The sequence below is a fragment of the Cherax quadricarinatus genome, chromosome 34 (assembly GCF_038502225.1).
Source record: "Cherax quadricarinatus isolate ZL_2023a chromosome 34, ASM3850222v1, whole genome shotgun sequence".
NCBI lineage: Eukaryota > Metazoa > Arthropoda > Malacostraca > Decapoda > Parastacidae > Cherax > Cherax quadricarinatus.
In genome coordinates, this window is record NC_091325.1 from 15,692,626 (window position 1) to 15,715,960 (window position 23,335).

At 38.6% G+C, this 23,335-nt stretch overlaps 1 protein-coding gene across 2 annotated transcripts in view; it reads right to left on the reverse strand.

The window, feature by feature from the left end:
* LOC128693630 (uncharacterized) overlaps positions 1-23,335 on the reverse strand; it is an 805,124-nt gene that overhangs the window by 442,360 nt on the left and 339,429 nt on the right. For both annotated transcript variants that reach the window (XM_070091191.1, XM_070091190.1), the window contains exons 3-4: positions 16,631-17,226; positions 4,245-4,551 (exon numbers count right to left, since the gene is read on the reverse strand). In XM_070091191.1, coding sequence (XP_069947292.1) covers positions 4,245-4,551; positions 16,631-17,226 — 903 coding nt within the window. The remainder of the gene's footprint in view (positions 1-4,244; positions 4,552-16,630; positions 17,227-23,335) is intronic.

Here is a 23,335-nt window from a genome sequence, read left to right on the forward strand (position 1 = left end):
GAAAAAAAATCCCCAAAAAGAAAATGCTTTCATCATCATTCAACACTTTCACCACACTCACACATAATCACTGTTTTTGCAGAGGTGCTCAGAATACAACAGTTTAGAAGCATATACGTATAAAGATACACAACATATCCCTCCAAACTGCCAATATCCCAAACCCCTCCTTTAAAGTGCAGGCATTGTACTTCCCATTTCCAGGACTCAAGTCCGACTATATGAAAATAACCGGTTTCCCTGAATCCCTTCACTAAATATTACCCTGCTCACACTCCAACAGATCGTCAGGTTCCAAGTACCATTCGTCTCCATTCACTCCTAACACGCTCACGCACGCTTGCTGGAAGTCCAAGCCCCTTGCCCACAAAACCTCCTTTACCCCCTCTCTCCAACCGACCCCTACCTCGCCTTCCTTCCCCTATAGATTTATATGCTTTCCATGTCATTCTACTTTGATCCATTCTCTCTAAATGACCAAACCACCTCAACAACCCCTCTTCTGCCCTCTCACTAATACTTTTATTAACTCCACACCTTCTCCTAATTTCCACACTCCGAATTTTCTGCATAATATTTACACCACACATTGCCCTTAGACAGGACATCTCCACTGCCTCCAACCGTCTCCTCGCTGCTGCATTTACCACCCAAGCTTCACACCCATATAAGAGTGTTGGTACTACTATACTTTCATACATTCCCTTCTTTGTCTGCATAGATAACGTTTTTTGACTCCACATATAGCTCAATGCACCACTCACCTTTTTTCCCTCATCAATTCTATGATTAACCTCATCCTTCATAAATCCAACCGCCGACACGTCAACTCCCAAGTATCTGAAAACATTCACTTCTTCCATACTCCTCCTCCCCAATTTGATATCCAATTTTTCTATATCTAAATCATTTGATACCCTCATCACCTTATTCTTTTCTATGTTCACTTTCAACTTTCTACCTTTACACACATTCCCAAACTCATCCACTATCCTTTGCAATTTTTCTTTAGAATCTCCCATAAGCACAGTATCATCAGCAAAAAGTAACTGTGTTAAATCCCAATCTGAATTTGATTCCCCATAATTTAATCACACCCCTCTCCCGAACACCCTAGCATTTACTTCTTTTACAACCCCATCTACAAATATATTAAACAACCATGGTGACATTACACATCCCTGTCTAAGACCTACTTTTACCGGGAAGTATTCTCCCTCTCTTCTACACGCCCTAACCTGAGCCTCACTATCCTCATAAAACTCTTTACATCATTTAGTAACTTTCCACCTATTCGATATACTTGCAACATCTGCCACATTGCTCCCCTATCCACTCTATCATATGCCTTTTCTAAATCCATAAATGCAATAAAAACTTCCCTACCTTTATCTAAATACTGTTCACATATATGCTTCAATGTAAACACTTGATCTACACATCCCCTACCCACTCTGAAACCTCCTTGCTCATCCGCAATCCTACATTCTGTCTTACCTCTAATTCTTTCAATTATAACCCTACCATACACTTTTCCTGGTATACTCAATAAACTTATTCCTCTATAATTTATACAATCTCTTTTGTCCCCCTTCCCTTTATATAAAGGGACTATACATGCTCTCCGCCAATCCCTAGGTACCTTCCCCTCTTTCATACATTTATTAAACAAAAGTACCAACCACTCCAACACTATATCCCCCCTGCTTTAAACATTTCTGTCATGATCCCATCAGTTCCAGCTGATTTACCCCCTTTCATTCTACGTAATGCCTCACGTACCTCCCCCACACTTACATTCTGCTCTTCTTCACTCCTAAAAGATGGTATACCTCCCTGACCAGTGCACGAAATTACCACCTCCCTTTCTTCCTCAACATTTAAAAGTTCCTCAAAATATTCTCGCCATCTACCTAATACCTCCCTCTCCCCATCTACTAACTCCCCTACTCTATTTTTAACTGACAAATCCATACTTTCCCTAGGCTTTCTTAACTTGTTTAACTCACTCCAAATTTTTTTCTTATTTTCATTAAAATTTCTTGACAGTGCCTCTCCCACTCTATCATCTGCTCTCCTTTTGCACTCTCTCACCACTCTCTTCACCTTTCTTTTACTCTCCATATACTCTGCTTTTCTTATAACACTTCTGCTTTGTAAAAACCTCTCATAAGCTAACTTTTTCTCTTTTATCACACCCTTTACTTCATCATTCCACCAATCACTCCTCTTTCCACCTGCCCCAACCCTCCTATAACCACAAACTTCTGCCCCACATTCTAATACTGCATTTTTAAAACTATTCTAACCCTCTTAAACCCCCCCACTACTCATCTTTGCACTAGCCCACCTTTCTGCCAACAGTCGCTTATATCTCTTCCGAACTTCCTCCTCCCTTAGTTTATACACTTTCACCTCCCTCTTACTTGTTGTTGCCACCTTCCTCTTTTCCCATCTACCTCTTACTCTAACTGTAGCTACAACTAAATATTGATCCGATATATCAGTTGCCCCTCTATAAACATGTACATCCTGGAGCCTACCCATCAACCTTTTATCCACCAATACATAATCTAACAAACTACTTTCATTACGTGCTACATCATACCTTGTATATTTATTTATCCTCTTTTTCATAAAATACGTATTACTTATTACCAAATCTCTTTCTACACATAGCTCAATTAAAGGCTCCCCATTTACATTTACCCCTGGCACCCCAAATTTACCTACTACTCCCTCCATAACATTTTTACCCACTTTAGCATTGAAATCCTCAACCACCATTACTCTCACACTTGATTCAAAACTCCCCACGCATTCACTCAACATTTCCCAAAATCTCTCTCTCTCCTCTACACTTCTTTCTTCTCCAGGTGCATACACGCTTACTATAACCCACTTTTCACATCCAATCTTTATTTTACTCCACATAATCCTTGAATTAATACATTTATAGTCCCTCTTTTCCTGCCATAGCTTATCCTTCAACATTATTGCTACTCCTTCTTTAGCTCTAACTCTATTTGAAACCCCTGACCTAATCCCATTTATTCCTCTCCATTGAAACTCTCCCACCCCCTTCAGCTTTGTTTCACTTAAAGCCAGGACATCCAGTTTCTTCTCATTCATAACATCCACAATCATCTCTTTCTTATCATTTGCACAACATCCGCGCACATTCAGACTTCCCACTTTGACAATTTTCTTCTTCTTATTCTTTTTAGTAATCTTTACAGGAAAAGGGGTTACTAGCCCATTGTTCCCGGCATTTTAGTTGACTTTTACAACACGCATGGCTTACGGAGGAAAGATTCTTATTCCACTTCCCCATGGATATAAAAGGAAAAGTAATAAGACCAAAGAAAACTCAGATGAGTGTGTATAAATAAACGTGTACATGTATGTGTAGTGTGACCTAAGTGTAAGTAGAAGTAGCAAGACATACCTGTTATCTTGCATATTTATGAGACAGACAAAAGACACCAGCAATCCTACCATCATGTAAAACAATTACAGGCTTTCGTTTCACATTCACTTGGCAGGATGGTAGTACCTCCCTGGATGGTTGCTGTCTACCAACCTACTACTACCATATATATATATATATATATATATATATATATATATATATATATATATATATATATATATATATATATATATATATATATATATATATATATATATATATATATGTACATATATATATATATATATATATATATATATATATATATATATATATATATATATATATATATATATATATATATATATACTCTCTATCGTGACATGAAAGTTATATTCGACGCGTCAACGAAATAGCTATAGCCAATCGAAGTGTTTTTTAGCGGCTACAATGCTAGATGGAAAAAACAATTTGTCAGGGGAAATACCACCACATAACTCCGAAACTGCATGTGTGTGTGTGTGTGTCGATATACACACATATATATATATATATATATATATATATATATATATATATATATATATATATATATATATATATATATATATATATATATATATATATATATATATATATATATATATATATATATATATATATATATATATAAACACACACACGCGCTATACCGTATAACAAAAATTTACAAATCTCACGAAAAATTAATATCAACACACCCTACTCAAATGGATAAAAGTTAGCATTTTCTCAAGTTTTGAAGTCTTTTTAGATATATGTATATATAAAATACTGAATATGAGCTACTCACCCTGAGGCAGACGACCCCTAGGAGGCACGTTGCGTTCTCTATGAGCGCAGAGGTCATGACGAAGGGAGGAGCCTCTGCCAGAACCACCCTTAACCTTTTGTTCTGCTCTGAGACTCCCTTGTACCCTCGCCCCGGCCAGAAGATAGCGTTGATTTGGACCTCCGACCCGTTCACGTAACCCACTCGCGTCCACTGGGTACCCACACCTGTTTTCTTTGGCACGAGGTTCTCCACGTAGAAAAATGGAGTCAGACCCGGTAAGGATCTCTTAGATATTCTGCTTGTTGCTAGCTTCTCCTTAAGTTGTCTGGAAGAGATAACGAAATGACCATTATACACAGTGTATCTTCTCTACAGCAGCTTATGTGTACTGCACGATCGGAGACAGATCCTCCTCCTCCCATACCACCAGCTCACTATTTCTTTAAAATACAATTAACATTTAAAATTGAAAAATTAGCACCTACACCAAAGTAGCAATCCACACCTTCAATTAAGCAAGATACATCAGCGTTTAAAGTTTGAAACCAGTCAGAAGAGGCATTCTTAGCTTATCGCACGGAAACAACCAAAGAAATGTTAATATTAATGGTTATAATCATAACCATGATTTTTCAAGAGGTGGACCAGTAAGCCAGCGGAAGTCATCGGTCAGATAACCAAAAGCTGTGAGTCATCCTATGACTAAGACACGCGTCAGGAAACACCTGTCCTGTTTCCTGACAAGCATCATACCTACCTACCACCAAAGAAACATAAAAAAACAAATCAACCACTATAGGTACCTCATTTCGAGGGGTCTAAACATCAAAAGATTTTTCCAAAATAAGTAAATTTTCAAAGACTTGAGATCAACAATAGGATTCTTGCGACGAATTTTGCATTCTTCACACACATCGTTAAATGTTGGTGAAAATTCTTTAATATTTAATTTGGCACTTTTAACAGAAAATAAATATCTTAATTCATGTTATTTGCTCATTAAAATGAATAGAAGATTTCACTAGGTGATTCAATAGGCAAACATCTACAGCACCTGATCAGTCATGTGTAGACACTTGAGAGGATCATTAGATATGTGACGAGGTTGGCTTCACCTCTCCTGCCAACGGTTTATAAGCTCCTTCTCAGCACGTATGCCGTATTCTATTCAAGATTGATGGACTGACCACATCGACTCAAGGTTGAGGGACTGATTACCTCATTCTCCTCCTGTTCTTCAAGATTCTCCTTTGTATGGACTGATGAAGCCACTGTGTGGCGAAACGTTTCCTCAATAAAGATACCCAAGAGTTGCACATGTGTCTAATTTATCATACCAATGACAGCCTGGCTGATCTGGCACTGACATACCTAAGATCACTGACGGTGACCTTAAAGCTATAAAGGTATATTTGCTTTCCAACAGATAATAACTGTAATATGAAAACATCCATCACCATATTTAAGTAAACAATATAAGAAAAAAAAAACATAAAGTAAGAACGATTAAAATTCAGAAAAAATAAGAGTGGCCATCCCAGGAAATACTAAGGTATTAAGGAGAGCATTAAGCGTTAATCTAATGATAACGTCCACTTATCTTCTGCCCATTTGGGCGCTGGGATGAAGGAGAGAGGGAGGGAGTAGTAGGATCTAGGGCGAAGGAGGGAGTGGTAGGATCTAGGGCGAAGGAGGGAGTGGTAGGATCTAGGGCGAAGGAGGGAGGGAGTGGTAGGATATAGGGTGAAGGATGGAGTGGTAGGATATAGGGTGAAGGAGGGAGGGAGTGGTAGGATATAGGGTGAAGGAGGGAGGGAGGGAGTGGTAAGATCTAGGGTGAAGGAGGGAGGGGTAGATGCCAGGGTGAAGGAAGGAGGGAAGGACTGGTAGGTGCTAGGGTGAAACAAGGAAGTAGGGAGGGAGGGTTAGGTGTTAGGGTTAAGGAAGGAGGGAGGGAGGGGTGAGAGAAAGGGTTCGGGAGTGAGGGAAGGGTTGTGCGGTAAGGGTAGGTGAAATGATGACTGAGGATGGGATTAGTGAGTGCTTGGGCTAGCGAGGGAGGCTGAGGTAGGAGAGGAAGATGAAGTGTGATTTTTAATGAAGAATGAAAGTGTGATAGGTGCAAGAGGTGTGTGTGAGTGTATTTCAAGGAAGTGCAGATTGGGTAAGCAACGTGCTAAAGAGAAACTAGTAGACCTTCAGAAAACCATAGTGAATGTGTTTTTTTTCCTATGCAATTACCAATGTGATTATCTATTTGTAGTTAGTGTAGCGGCGCTATGCTTAGCCTGTCATAACATTCACGAAAGATTTTAATGGTATAACGCACACACGTACAACTACCTCCTCGATCCCATTTCATTCATGGTTGATTCCACAGTCACTTCAGTTCGTCCCAACTAATTTAACTGTGGAGCTTAAAGTCTTTTAGCAGTTGCATTCTGACTCATTCTATTAGCATTTCACATATTTTCCCATTTGATTCGGCTATTTCAGAGTCAACTTGAATCCTGTCTTTCCCATTCAACTGACTTACAAACTTGAACTGATTTGACTCCGACTGTTTTTCTTCTCTAATATTCGTTCTTCAGTGTTACTGACATATAGGTGAGTACAATAGGTAGCGCGTCTGTCTAGTGCTCATCAGACGGAGGATCGAGCCTCCACTACCTCTTGCTCTGAATTATGATTGATAAATAAATTCTCTTGGCTTAAATAGCAACGCTCATCTTGCCATATAGGACAAGCGAAAATTTGTGTATGCAATAATTTCGCCAAAATCATTCTGAACCTATCGAAAAAAATATATTTCACTGTGTTTGTTTAGTATTAAATTACTGTAAACAAATCTAAAATATATTTAGTTGGGTTAGGCTAAAATAAATTGCTCTTGTTATAATAAAGTTAGGTAAGTTTTCTAAGCTCCATTTGGTGCAAAATTATAAATTTATTCAACATTAATGAAAAATATATATCTTTAAACGTATACGAGAAAATTTTAGAAAGGACTTAGTTTTAAATGAGGTCTTGCTAATTGACCAGTTTTATATATTCGGCACGACATATATATATATATATATATATATATATATATATATATATATATATATATATATATATATATATATATATATATATATATATATATATATATATATATATATATATATATATTTATATATATATATATATATATATATATATATATATATATATATATATATATACATATATATATATATATATATATATATATATATATATATATATATATATATACATATATATATATATATATATATATATATATATATATATATATATATATATATATGTCGTGCCGAATATATAAAACTGGTCAATTAGCAAGACCTCATTTAAAACTAAGTCCTGGCTGGGCGGATTCCAGAAGAAATTAAACCTTTCTTTTTTGGAGTCTCATTATGTGCTTTGAAGAAGAAGGATGGGGGAATCAGACCCATTACTGTTGGTAACACTCGTCGCCGTCTCGTTGCCAAAACAGCAGTAAAAAACATTCGCCTAGAAGCTACCAGTTTACGCCAGCCACACCAGCTGGGCTTTGGGGTCTCTCAAGGCAGTGAAGCCGCAGCTCGTGCGGCAAGGGGCCACATCAGGGATTTACCAGAAGACAAAGCCGTAGTCAAACTTGACTTTAGAAATGCCTTTAATATGGTGAAATAAGATGTGGTCTTGCCAGCCGTTCGGGATCGGTTCCCCAGTCTTTTCCCTTCATTTCAGCTGGCTACATCAAACCCTCAATTCTTTTGTTTGTTTGGCGAACATATATATATATATATATATATATATATATATATATATATATATATATATATATATATATATATATATATATATATATATATATATATATATATATATATATATATATATATATATATATATATATATATATATATATATATATATATATATATATATATATATATATATATATATATATATATATATATATATATATATATATATATATATATATATATATATATATATATATATATGTATATATTATTTATTAGCAAACTGGCCGATTCCCACCAAGGCAGGGTGGCCCGAAAAAGAAAAACTTTCACCATCATTCACTCCATCACTGTCTTGCCAGAAGGGTGCTTTACACTACAGTTAAACTGCAACATTAACACCCCTCCTTCAGAGTGCAGGCACTGTACTTCCCATCTCCAGGACTTAAGTCCGGCCTGCAGGTTTCCCTGAACCCCTTCATAAATGTTACTTTGCTCACACTCCAACAGCACGTCAAGTATTAAAAACCATTTGTCTCCATTCACTCCTATCAAACACGCTCACGCATGCCTGCTGGAAGTCCAAGCCCCTCGCACACAAAACCTCCTTTACCCCCTCTCTCCAACCTTTCCTAGGCCGACCCCTACCCCGCCTTCCTTCCACTACAGACTGATACACTCTTGAAGTTATTCTGTTTCGCTCCATTCTCTCTACATGTCCAAACCACCTCAACAACCCTTCCTCAGCCCTCTGGACAACAGTTTTGGTAATCCCGCACCTCCTCCTAACTTCCAAACTACGAATTCTCTGCATTATATTCACACCACACATTGCCCTCAGACATGACATCTCCACTGCCTCCAGCCTTCTTCTCGCTGCAACATTCATCACCCATGCTTCACACCAATATAAGAGCGTTGGTAAAACTATACTCTCATACATTCCCCTCTTTGCCTCCAAGGACAAAGTTCTTTGTCTCCACAGACTCCTAAGTGCACCACTCACTCTTTTCCCCTCACCAATTTTATGATTCACCTCATCTTTCATAGACCCATCCGCTGACACGTCCACTCCCAAATATCTGAATACATTCACCTCCTCCATACTCTCTCCCTCCAATCTGATATTCAATCTTTCATCACCTAATCTTTTTGTTATCCTCATAACCTTACTCTTTCCTGTATTCACCTTTAATTTTCTTCTTTTGCACACCCTACCAAATTCATCCACCAATCTCTGCAACTTCTCTTCAGAATCTCCCAAGAGCACAGTGTCATCAGCAAAGAGCAGCTGTGACAACTCCCACTTTGTGTGTGATTCTTTATCTTTTAATTCCACGCCTCTTGCCAAGACCCTCGCATTTACTTCTCTTACAACCCCATCTATAAATATATTAAACAACCACGGTGACATCACACATCCTTGTCTAAGGCCTACTTTCACTGGGAAATAATTTCCCTCTTTCCTACATACTCTAACTTGAGCCTCACTATCCTCGTAAAAACTCTTCACTGCTTTCAGTAACCTACCTCCTACACCATACACTTGCAACATCTGCCACATTGCCCCCCTATCCACCCCGTCATACGCCTTTTCCAAATCCATAAATGCCACAAAGACCTCTTTAGCCTTATCTAAATACTGTTCACTTATATGTTTCACTGTAAACACCTGGTCCACACACCCCCTACCTTTCCTAAAGCCTCCTTGTTCATCTGCTATCCTATTCTCCGTCTTACTCTTAATTCTTTCAATAATAACTCTACCATACACTTTACCAGGTATACTCAGCAGACTTATCCCCCAATAATTTTTGCACTCTCTTTTATCCCCTTTGCCTTTATACAAAGGAACTATGCATGCTCTCTGCCAATCCCTCGGTACCTTACCCTCTTCCATACATTTATTAAATAATTGCACCAACCACTCCAAAACTATATCCCCACCTGCTTTTAACATTTCTATCTTTATCCCATCAATCCCGGCTGCCTTACCCCCTTTCATTTTACCTACTGCCTCACGAACTTCCCCCACACTCACAACTGGCTCTTCCTCTCTCCTACAAGATGTTATTCCTCCTTGTCCTATACACGAAATCACAGCTTCCCTATCTTCATCAACATTTAACAATCCCTCAAAATATTACCTCCATCTTCCCAATACCTCTAACTCTCCATTTAATAACTCGCCTCTCCTATTTTTAACTGACAAATCCATTCGTTCTCTAGACTTTCTTAACTTGTTAATCTCACTCCAAAACTTTTTCTTATTTTCAACAAAATTTGCTGATAACATCTCACCCACTCTCTCATTTGCTCTCTTTTTACATTGCTTCACCACTCTCTTAACCTCTCTCTTTTTCTCCATATACTCTTCCTTCCCTCCTTGCATCACTTCTACTTTGTAAAAACTTCTCATATGCTAACTTTTTCTCCCTTACTACTCTCTTTACATCATCATTCCACCAATCGCTCCTCTTCCCTCCCGCACCCACTTTCCTGTAACCACAAACTTCTGCTGAACACTCTAACACTAGATTTTTAAACCTACCCCATACCTCTTCGACCCCATTGCCTATGCTCTCATTAGCCCATCTATCCTCCAATAGCTGTTTATATCTTACCCTAACTGCCTCCTCTTTTAGTTTATAAACCTTCACCTCTCTCTTCCCTGATGCTTCTATTCTCCTTGTATCCCATCTACCTTTTACTCTCAGTGTAGCTACAACTAGAAAGTGATCTGATATATCTGTGGCCCCTCTATAAACATGTACATCCTGAAGTCTACTCAACAGTCTTTTATCTACCAATACATAATCCAACAAACTACTGTCATTTCGCCCTACATCATATCTTGTATACTTATTTATCCTCTTTTTCTTAAAATATGTATTACCTATAACTAAACCCCTTTCTATACAAAGTTCAATCAAAGGGCTCCCATTATCATTTACACCTGGCACCCCAAACTTACCTACCACACCCTCTCTAAAAGTTTCTCCTACTTTAGCATTCAGGTCCCCTACCACAGTTACTCTCTCACTTGGTTCAAAGGCTCCTATACATTCACTTAACATCTCCCAAAATCTCTCTCTCTCCTCTGCATTCCTCTCTTCTCCAGGTGCATACACGCTTATTATGACCCACTTCTCGCATCCAACCTTAACTTTAATCCACATAATTCTTGCATTTACACATTCATATACTTCTTTCTCCTTCCATAACTGATCATTCAACATTACTGCTACCCCTTCCTTTGCTCTAACTCTCTCAGATACTCCAGATTTAATCCCATTTATTTCCCCCCACCGAAACTCCCCTACCCCCTTCAGCTTTGTTTCGCTTAGGGCCAGGACATCCAACTTCTTTTCATTCATAACATCAGCAATCATCTGTTTCTTGTCATCCGCACTACATCCACGCACATTTAAGCATCCCAGTTTTATAAAGTTTTTCTTCTCTTTTTTAGTAAATGTCTACAGGAGAAGGGGTTACTAGCCCATTGCTCCCGGCATTTTAGTCGCCTCATACGACACGCATGGCTTACGGAGGAAAGATTCTTTTCCACTTCCCCATGGACAATAGAAGAAATAAAGAGGAACAAGAGCTATTTAGAAAAAGGAGAAAAACCTAGATGTATGTATATATATATATATGCATGTGCGTGTCTGTGAAGTGTGACCAAAGTGTAAGTAGGAGTAGCAAGATATCCCTGTTATCTAGCGTGTTTATGAGACAGAAAAAGAAACCAGCAATCCTACCATCATGCAAAACAGTTACAGGTTTCTGTTTCACAGTCATCTGGCAGGACGGTAGTACTTCCCTGGGTGGTTGCTGTCTACCAACCTACTACCTACCTATATATATATATATATATATATATATATATATATATATATATATATATATATATATATATATATATATATATATATATATATATAGGTAGGTAGTAGGTTGGTAGACAGCAACCACCCAGGGAAGTACTACCGTCCTGCCAGATGACTATATATATATATATATATATATATATATATATATATATATATATATATATATATATATATATATATATATATATATATATATATATATATATATATATATATATATATATATATATATATATATATATATATACTGTTATTTTCGAATTGTTCCTCTGTCTGCCTTTCTTTTACTCCATATATTGTAAGTTATCTTGTTGAATCCTCTATTTTCCGTCATCATTTGTTTCCTGTTTTTTCACTGCATGTATACTGTTTAGTTTTGTTTCCTTGCATTTATAATTTAACGATTAGTTCTCCTTGTGTCATATTTCTTTCCTTATGAGAAGGAATGGCCTTATAACTCTCCGTCACTTCATATTCAGTTTGTACGTCATAATTTAGATGGTCAGCCCTTTTAGCAGACTGTTTCACTGAAACCTTAATAGTAATCTCTCATACCTGTGTAGCCTCCTGTTCCGTATTCTGGTTAGTTTTCCTCATTGGAACTATTCAACCGAATAAAGTCTCTTAAAGGGACCCTTAATCTCATTACTTTTGCGTTAATACCAGGTTTAGTTAGTTCTTGACCTACACTAATTGTTGTGGAATCCATAGCATTCTTACTGAATAAATTTCTTAAAGCCGTCTCTAGTAGCTTTATAGCCTATGTTTCATCTCCAATAAGGAATTGAATTCTCCCAGTTTCTTTCTTAGTGATTGCGATCAGTCAATATCAGGAAATTTGCTTTCTTTATCGCAGTCACCAAAGTTTTCAATTTTCATCATAGCTCTCCATCCTCAGCATCAGAGAACTCACTCTCTCTACTCCACGTGATTTTAAAGTCAAAATTCATCATCTAACATTCTATTGCATCTCCATTTCCCCTTCTCTTCGATCTTTATGCTCCTTTCTTCCCTATCTACATCGTTTCTCTCAGTCTGTACATACGATGTTCACCAGTCTTCAACATGGTTGGCATATCCTCTTAAACTCCATCTCAGTTCGAAAGGAGAAAAGAGAATCAGATCCCTCATCCAAGAGATTCTTTATGCTACTGTTTATCGATCCTTGCCGGGAGGAGAAGGTTGATGAGAAGAAATCAGAAACAAAAAAGGAAGAACAAAAATGGGAACTGAAAGATAGAAAATTATGAAATATAGATAAACGAAAAAGAAATGAAAGATGAATAAAAAAGATAACGATAAAGAAAGTACTAAAAATATATAGAAGCTCTACAAAAAATGCTAAATGAAAATTCATTCAAGACTGCAAATATAGCAAAAATAATATTTCTTAAACTTGACTTTCTGCAGCAAGACCGAAAATTCCTTTAGTTAGCGAGGAAAACTAACTCCTACGTGATATATATGTGTGTGTGTGTGTGTGTGTGTGTGTGTGCAATAATACCAGTTCGTCGACGTAACAAAACACTTCTTTAACCCAGATAAAAAAAAATTAATTTAAATAGAGTACTTTATTTAATTACTGTAACCTGAATAAAAATAAACATGGAGCATGAAAAATATAAATTATGCACGACGTCATTTTTTTTTAGCGAACTCTGTGAATTTTATGCTGGAAAATTTAATTTCTATCTGGGAGAATATTTACAGTCACAGTGGTTTGACTGAACTGGGGAGGTAAACCAAAGGTCTGGACTCTGGAGGTCTTCAGTACGTGGTTCGTACCTCTTCTGAGGTTGTCCCGTCATGTGGGATACCTTGTGAACGGATCTTGATATAAGAAATTGGAGCTATTCTCGCCTGGTGTATTAGAGGCATTTGTTCAAAACTGAGTTTCTTAAGAAAAGATTTCGCGCACCAAGTGGGCGAAACGTTAACGTAATTGACCTAATTTTGCATAGATCTTTCTTTTTTTTTAAATTTGTGGTCATTTTATATCTTACTGAAAACATCCTCCCCTTTCCTGGGATTGAACCTGATCGACTTCCACTTTCCAAGCGCTACGATCCTGCCGGCTTAGTGATTCCACATGAATGTAATGACAGCAATACAAATTTACCAAGACTAGTATTACAATGTTAATCGTCCTGTGGAAGGAGTTTAACTAATACCTTCGTTGGATGGTTTGCATTATATACAGACAAAAGCAGAGTTATGGCCACTGGTTGTGGCCATAACTCCGAAGACCCTCGAATGAAACGAGTGTGTTAGCTCATGATGGTAAGAGTGTGGGATGTTACTACATGATGATTCTAGCAATGCTCTCGCATTACTGTGTTTTTTTCCTCTCTCTTTCCTACATTACTCACACTGCCTATGTGTTATACATTCATTTTTTTTATTTTATTCACCCTCGTTCTTCATCACTATCACTTCATTCTTATTATGATTTTATTCAAGTTTATTTTTTGCTTCTTTCTATCCTCAACACTTTCGTTTTATTTTCCCCTTTTCATTATTTTTTGTTTTTATCTTTAAGTGTTCTCTCTAATAATATTTAACAAATAACAGGCATCGGTTAGGTTAGGTTAGGAAAAGATTAGCCGGTATTCTCCCGGCCCGGGCCTTTTCCAAGTGGTGGCCCGGCCTTGGCTCCCTCTTTAGGGAGTGTCTGAGACCTAAGTCTCCCATGGGAGGAGGCACAAGTACCTCCTCATCTTTGGGACCAACTGTCCCCAGGCCTAGCCACAAGCTAGGCCTCTCTGGTCTGCCATCCCCGCCCCAAGGGGGCAAATGGGAATGACAGTCTTATGAGCTAAAGGCTCGGGCTCAGGCACCTACCCTACCCTAGAAGAGCTGGGCATGGTGTCGATTTGAACAGGCATCGAAACATCTAAGCAAGTCCATCAGCAAGGCTGCAGCTGCTCTTGTTGCCGCTGCCCCAGACAAGAACGGCAGTGACCATGCTGGGTTAGGCGTCAGAATTAACAACTGGGCGTATGCACTGCAAATGGATTGTTTGTCATTCTAATGACACTGAGTTCGACTCTTTGATTATTTCTGATTCAGTCATCACTGAGAGAGTTTGATTCACATAATGATTGACGTTCTAATTCGAGAAGACAGATACAGATACTCAAAAAATCAGAGAAAATAGAATTAAGGTACGATTTTATGGATTCCTTCAAGCAATGAGTTACTCTTTCTTGATGAAGAAAATAAGTTAGCCAAAGAAAGCACCTTAAAGAAAATGTATATCTTTGGTATATCCGTGTCTAGCATTAGGAATAATATTAGGAGAGAAGTAAATAACGGGAGTGAAAGCCATAAGAATGCAGTTACAAGCCTCATGATAGAATGAAGACATGAATATAGATAAGTACGTTTATTGAGCAACTTACAATAAGAACAGACTTATGCTGAGTTTTTAGACATACCTTTATTGCTCAATATATGATAGTGCAAACATGTTATCAGGCATTTATATGCCTTTGAAAGTGAAAAAAGGGCTATGTTTCGCTTATATAGCTGTATAAGCGGGTCCTCCTATATAGATAAAAATCCTGATGAAATTCAGTTAATCCTTTCGCGGTCTAGTTCGTAGGTCTTTCGTGTATCCATATGCTCTTGGGCTACCATCCATAGGATGAATATAGGGTGCACAATAAGCTAACCTCTTCGGCGGCAAAATCTAGTCTCCCTCTTTCTCTTGAATTTCTCCAGCACCCACAGATGCTTCAGAATGCATGATGCTTTTGGCTCTTATGTAGGTAACCTGGAAATTCAGACAGTTTCACACACACAACATTCAAAGAAGTGCCAGGAGACTCACTCTCCTCAGAGTTGTTACCTAGAGAACCCTGCATGCTGGTGAAGAGCTTGTGCTCTTGTGATTTGTAACTACTCTCCACTTTCTCGGATCAATCTAATTACCTATCATCCCTAATTTTCCCCCGGTGCCGTATAATCCCTATATGTTTAGCGCTTCCTCATATATACACAAATGCATCTAAGTAAGTCCCTCAGAAGCATAAATAGTGGCATCTCGTTGTATTCGTTAAGTAAGCTGATCATCAAGTGTACACTGAACCCGGAGCAGGTAACACCGGCCTTCCTCAGCATGGCACAGATATGGTTAAAGCAGCACCTAATTAATAATTGTCTATTTTCCTCATTTCCTTTCAACATTCGGCTAGAAAATGGTGATGTGTAAATTAATATTCACTACTCTCCATCATTCCCGTTGCCTATACCCAACAAAAAGGAAAGTAAGTCAGTACCTCAGGATTCTGTTCATTTGTTGTCTCCCAGTTTATCATTGATTTTCTAAATTCACATTGCAGCACTGTATGATCCATATGGGTTTAGCTCTTAGTTATGAATTTAATAATAATTCTATATTCACACTGTCCTTCAGATAAAAACTATTCAAAATTAATACTAAGTTAAAAACACCTACGTCGTTAAAAAAGTATTTTCCCAAGGTACTTACTGGTAACGTGATACTTCTATGAATCTCGATCGAGGAAAAAGGCCGGAGCTTTAAGCATAGAGTTAAAAAGATCTACAAATATTAATGAAGCTGGGAGCTGATTCATAATTTTGCCCTGAATATATCTTAATATTATATTGAAAGTAAATATACATTGAGAAGAAAAACGCTTGCTCCTGTTCAGGAATAGATCTCATGAATTTTAATTTGGATTAAAATGTCTGGGAACACAGAACTCACCTGTGTAATTCAGATTGACTCGTGGACAGATTTCTGTAAGGCACTTGACACTGTACAGGCGCTGACGTCGCCAGCAACGCTGACGAGGCCACGGTGGTATCTTTGAAAAACTCCGATATCACAGATATTGACGATTTAACAAAGTTTATAAGCAGCTGCTTTTTAGGGGTTCTTAGGAAGTCTGGGCGAAGACTGAGGAGGCCGGGACGCAGGAACTCCGACAGGTTACCGGGAAGGGGCACGTCCAGCAAGATCCAGATGTACTCCCCATTAAACATGTCCAGGTCGCTACCGTGGCTAAACACCACCTTAACGAAGTTGACTGTGCCGGACACGAAGATGAGCCTGCGCACCGTGTGGAGAATGCCGCCCAGCCGGTTCTGGAAGTGGTGTCGGGGCAGGCTGGCGGAAAGGGAGAGGCCCATGGTGTCGTAGGTGTCATCGCGGGAGGCGATGTGGGCCAGCTGCAGGGCCTGGGGGGAATCATCGTGGATAAGGATTGGCTGGCACCATTCCAGGGCGGAGATGAATGAGGTGGCGGCTTCCCACAGGTCGGAGAGGCGTGGGTTGGCAACAACCAGGTCTGGCAGCAAGGTCTGCGGGCAAGAAAGGTTTGTTGTTAAATCACTGTTATCTCAAGCTTCATTGTACATGAACGTTATATAATACCGGCAAGATAAACAAGTAGACACATGTGCAACATCTGGGTATCTTTATATGTAGATGTTTCGTCATCCAGTGGCTTTATCAATGCAAATTCAAGGGCATAATAGGAAGACTGTAGAACTATATTCAACAGACGAGGTAATCATTACTTATTGAGTAATGATTACCTAAGTAAGTAGTACACGAGTACAAGGAACTGAACAGCTGTCCTCATAATTCCAAGTCCAGATTCTCATTTCATCATTTCCTTGTTTTGAACCATAAATTAACGAACAGCAAAATAATTTAGATTATAGTAAATCCATGAATATTTTCAAATATTTTCAAATTGGTCTTGGCAAGAGGCGTGGAGTTAAAAGATAAAGAATCACACATAAAGTGGGAGTTGTCACAGTTGCTCTTTGCTGATGACACTGTGCTCTTGGGAGATTCTGAAGAGAAGTTGCAGAGATTGGTGGATGAATTTGGTAGGGTGTGCAAAAGAAGAAAATTAAAAGTGAATACAGGAAAGAGTAAGGTTATGAGGATAACAAAAAGATTAGGCGATGAAAGATTGGATATCAGATTGGAGGGAGAGAGTATGGAGGAGGTGAATGTATTCAGATATTTGGGAGTGGACGTGTCAGCGGATGGGTCTATGAAAGATGAGGTGAATCATAGAATTGATGAGGGGAAAAGGGTGAGTGGTGCACTTAGGAGTCTGTGGAGACAAAGAACTTTGTCCTTGGAGGCAAAGAGGGATATATAAATGAGAGTATAGTTTTACCAACGCTCTTATATGAGTGTGAAGTATGGGTGATGAATGTTGCAGCGAGGAGAAGGCTGGAGGCAGTGGAGATGTCATGTCTGAGGGCAATGTGTGGTGTGAATATAATGCAGAGAATTCGTAGTTTGGAAGTTAGGAGGAGGTGCGGGATTACCAAAACTGTTGCCCAGAGGGCTGAGGAAGGGTTGTTGAGGTGGTTCGGACATGTAGAGAGAATGGAGCGAAATAGAGTGACTTCAAGAGTGTATCAGTCTGTAGTGGAAGGAAGACGGGGTAGGGGTCGGCCTAGGAAAGGTTGGAGGGAGGGGGTAAAGGAGGTTTTGTGTGCGAGGGGCTTGGACTTCCAGCAGGCATGCGTGAGCGTGTTTGATAGGAGTGAATGGAGACAAATGGTTTTTAATACTTGACGTGCTGTTGGAGTGTGAGCAAAGTAACATTTATGAAGGGGTTCAGGGAAACCGGCAGGCCGGACTTGAGTCCTGGAGATGGGAAGTACAGTGCCTGCACTCTGAAGGAGGGGTGTTAATGTTGCAGTTTAAAAACTGTAGTGTAAAGCACCCTTCTGGCAAGACAGTGATGGAGTGAATGATGGTGAAAGTTTTTCTTTTTCGGGCCACCCTGCCTTGGTGGGAATCGGCCAGTGTAATAATAAAAATAATAAAAATAACAATAACGAACAATAAACTTCATACTCCATAATAATGTTTATAAATTAATTTTGCTTTACCTCAAGAAAAACCTCGGTCCAAACTTCTCGATTAAATTTTCCTAACTCTTTTCCTCCTTTTCAGAGCTGTTAATGGAATGTTGGACAAGCTCTTCAAAACTCGGGTAGAGTCACAAGTTTGGTTCTTGTCGTTCCCGCTGGGCGAGAGAGTACGAAGGTACATGAGGATGACTTTCTTTAGAGTATCAGTTTCAGAGTTCAATTGTACAAGGATTACCCGAGAAAGTCAGGTCCGTGGCTTTTTTATATTGGGTTCTTTGGTTCCCTTTCCCAAGGTGTCACCCAAGAGAGTCAGCAAACACCCAGGGACTGCCGCTGTAAGGAATTTTACCCATATGTGACGTGAGCCAGATGCATACCCTCTGATAGATAACATGTAGGAAAGGAATGAAAATCATACTGTCACTTGCTGTCTTCTGAGGCTAACAACTGAAAACTAGCTACAATCTAGTAACATCTAATTCTCTCGAGACAGCTGATATTACGTTAATAAAGCTAGAGGCAGGTGTAAAAGTGAGAAAAACTATGGTAGTTTGGATAAAGATAGGATATGTAAAACAAGTATTATCTTTAAATTAAGTATGAGATAGAGTAAAATCCTTCATATGTGCTCACAACATTAAGCTAAACAACTCGTTACACTGAGGAAGAGGTAATGAGAGATGTGGTAGGTAGGTTTGATGCGGAGCTGCTGGGCGATGGTAGATGCGGCAGGGAAATGCTGCATAATGTGGGCAGAGACATATAGAGATTATGCGATTGTGTTATAATAAGCATTACGTTCACACTGGAAAAAAAGTGATAAAAATACGTGAGTCTAAGACATTAAGCTGAAAGAATCTTGTAATAAAGTTGGTAGAATTACCGACAATATGTAAAGTAAAAGGACACAAGTGCAACTAATGTGACATTTATTGTGGCAACGTTTCGCTCTCCAGGAGCTTTATCAAGCCATTACGTAATGGCTTGATAAAGCTCCTGGAGAGCGAAACGTTGCCACAATAAATGTCACATTAGTTGCACTTGTGTCCTTTTACTTTGAAAGAATCTTCATTACACGACGCTTCACTCTACGTGAGCGAATAGTCTTTCCACTTAAAGTGTCTCTCTAATACAACTTCTCGGTGTACACAGTTGTCTACTTTACAGACGGCAACAACCATCCGACTACTTTAAGTCCGAGAAGCTTGTTTGTCTTTCATTTACACATTTTGATAATTTCGTTAGGGACTAAAGTAACCTTAACTGAAAGTGTAATCGATAAGCTTTATACCTAACAAACCAATCGCCTCTCAGTGTATATACGCCGAGTTCATTTAATCCCTGTTTTATGGATTAATGTATTCTCGACTGGTGATGTGCAGGTGACATGCTGCCATAATGACCCTTACATAACACTGTTTTACATAAGACAATAATTTACGGGAACGAATCTCTCGCGTAAAGAAAGGGTTTTCAGCGCATGTATATTTTTCTGCTTTTCCTCTCAATACTTATGGTAAACTAATAAGTTTAAACAGCTTTGCATTCATGGGTTAAAGATTGTGCAAAATACCGGTAAATTTGAAATAAGACACACGCGCAGTGTTAGGATGTCCTACTGGGAGAGTTTGTATGGTGAACAGGAGCGGGTGAGCCCTGGGAGGTAAATGAGGGACTGGTGCTGCTTGCTGGGGTGAGAGAGTTGAGAAGCCTCCCAGACGTGGGTCTGTGAGCCCATTGCAGTGCTCCGGGACTCCAACTTCTGGATGGTCGCTGTGTTGTAATGTTGGGGTATTAGTTTGACTAGGACTTCTGAAATAGTGTGGCTGCGCCCAACTTGAGAACACTAGTGACTAGACATGATCTTTTCTTCTCCTCTGCCTACCTTTTCTCCTTTGCTATTTTGCTTTGTCTTCCTTTTCTTCTGCCTAGGTGTGTTCTGTCCTTCAGTTTTTTGCTCCCTGTGTTTTTGGTCTCACCCCTGTAGGCCATTAGGCTCTCCTGCAGTACTCCCTTTTCTGTCTTTAGACTTGCTCCACTTTTACCGCTACTACTAATACTACACTGCTGCTACTACTACTACTCCATTACCACTACTACTACTACTACTACTACTCCATTACTACTACTACTACTACTTCTACTACTACTATTGACTCGCTTCACTCCCCTTTCTATCTCCCACCACTTCCCCTACTTATTACTACCACTAAACCATTCCCCGGCCGGGATTGAACCCGCGGTTATAGAGTCTCAAAACTCCAGCCCGTCGCGTTAGCCACTAGACAAGCTAGCCACAATAAGATTCATCCAACTAGGTATATTTCTACACCATAGGAAGGTTAGCACAGGCACCACTGTGACCACAAATGCAAGTTTTTACAGATGAATCTCCAGCTAGCGTGGCCGTGACAAACTCTAGATCAAGTCCCTTCACTGCCGTCAACATTGACGATTGCAAACGGTTTGTTTGCAATCGTGTCATTACGATTTCTTAAATCATACTACCACTACTACTTTTACTACTACTACCACTACCAGCATTACCTCTATCACTACTTCTCCACTTCTTTTTTCTTCATGTCTCTGTCCCATCTCTGTCCCTCTCTCCTATATATACTAGCTCCCTCATTTCCGTGTATTACTGTGATTTATAAATGGTCCAAGTTGGACTGGAACGTTGTCATAGCTTCTCTCTCTCTCGTATGTGCGGCTTATTTGAGTATTCTGGAAGGTAGTGTTTGGGGTAGCATATCGAGGTACTTTCTGGCAGCGTTATTTGTTTAGGTAGTCTTCCTTGAAGCCTAATTTGGCCTCGTTAAGTTTCATAAGGTGGGTGCTGCGGTGGACGGCCCAGGTGTTGTGTTCGTTACCCCTACTGCATATGTTCCAGTGATTTCTTGTTCGTTGCTCCAGGTTTCTGGTTGTCTCCCTAACATGATATTTCTCGTGTTCACTCCATGTGATTACGTAGAAGCATGCCTCCTATGGAAAAAAAGAGGCTTGGCAGATAGTGCAAAATACCCCCAGTAAGAAGTTAAAGTGGATGTGTATATGAACTAAGATTTTTCAACACTTTACTTTCATTCACAAAGAGGGATAACAAAAAGACCCTTATATGTCTTCGTAAGGAAACCTGATAAGTTCCTGAGCAGCCGGGCTGAGGTTCATATATTGTACTGCACTTGGCTAGCAGCAACAACCTAGTTATTCACACCATCAACTGGAAGACTTGGTCTCGGACCAGGCAACAGGGAGCACTGACCCTCGAAATACTCTCCAGATAACATTCAGATAACCTATGCATCTGACAGGTTTCAAACCTGATAAACCAATTAAGTAAAACAGTCTACTTTAATTTGCATGAAGTGTAACGTAATTTTGTTACTAAAAACCAAATGAGTCTTGGAGTTAACTCTCTAATTTTCAGAGCTTCTATTTAAGTTAATTATGAACAGAAACTAATAATATCTATTGTATATAAGAAACCAAACTCTCATCTCTGCTTTTCTCAGTCTACTTTGAGATTATAGGCAATTGGTCAAATTTTTGCTTTAACCTTGTTAACCAAATCGATGTCCAAATTTGTATAAAATATTTCTAATAAAATTAAAACACAACATTCTTTAAATATTTGATAAAAATACACTGCTACATCCTGAAAGTATTTATACAATACTGTCAGGTGTCTTTAACATGTGTGTATGTATGTATGTATGTATGTATGTATGTATGTATGTATGTATGTATGTATGTATGTATGTATGTATGTATATCCCCATTTACAGGATAAAGTATTCTTTATGTTAGTGTACATTTGAATTGCAGTCTTAATGACCCATGTGAAGTCGTCTGACTTTAATCCTAACGAACTTTCGTCTCATTAAGAAGTGGGTGAAGCAGGCAGGGTAAGGTTTTAATTTCATTTGTATCTTCATATCTATACTTGAACTCACTAAATGAACACATCTGGAGAGTCGTGTTAGCAAAAGATATGCAGATGTGTTCGTTTATGCAGATGAGCTGCCGATTCTTACATCCTCAAGTGGGCGGAGAGTCTATTGTTTGGCTGATGTGAGACGTTCTCTATGCGACTAAATTTTGCCCAACAATTAAGAGCTAATTTCATTCTACTGAGGAACCCACACCATCGTATGTCCTCGGATCATGGTACAACACCTAGCTGTGCTGGGTACGCGATCTTTGTATTATGGTCAAGTGGGTTAGAGAGTCGTGAATTTTAGCTCACCATGAGGCGGGCTAAAATAACACGGGTTCGAGTCCCCGGCTAATCACAGTATATATATATATATATATATATATATATATATATATATATATATATATATATATATATATATATATATATATATATATATATATATATATATATATATATATATATATATTACCAATAGGAATATTTTATTACATAATATGGTACACACACACACACACACACACACACACACACACACACACACACACACACACACACACACACACATATATATATATATATATATATATATATATATATATATATATATATATATATATATAT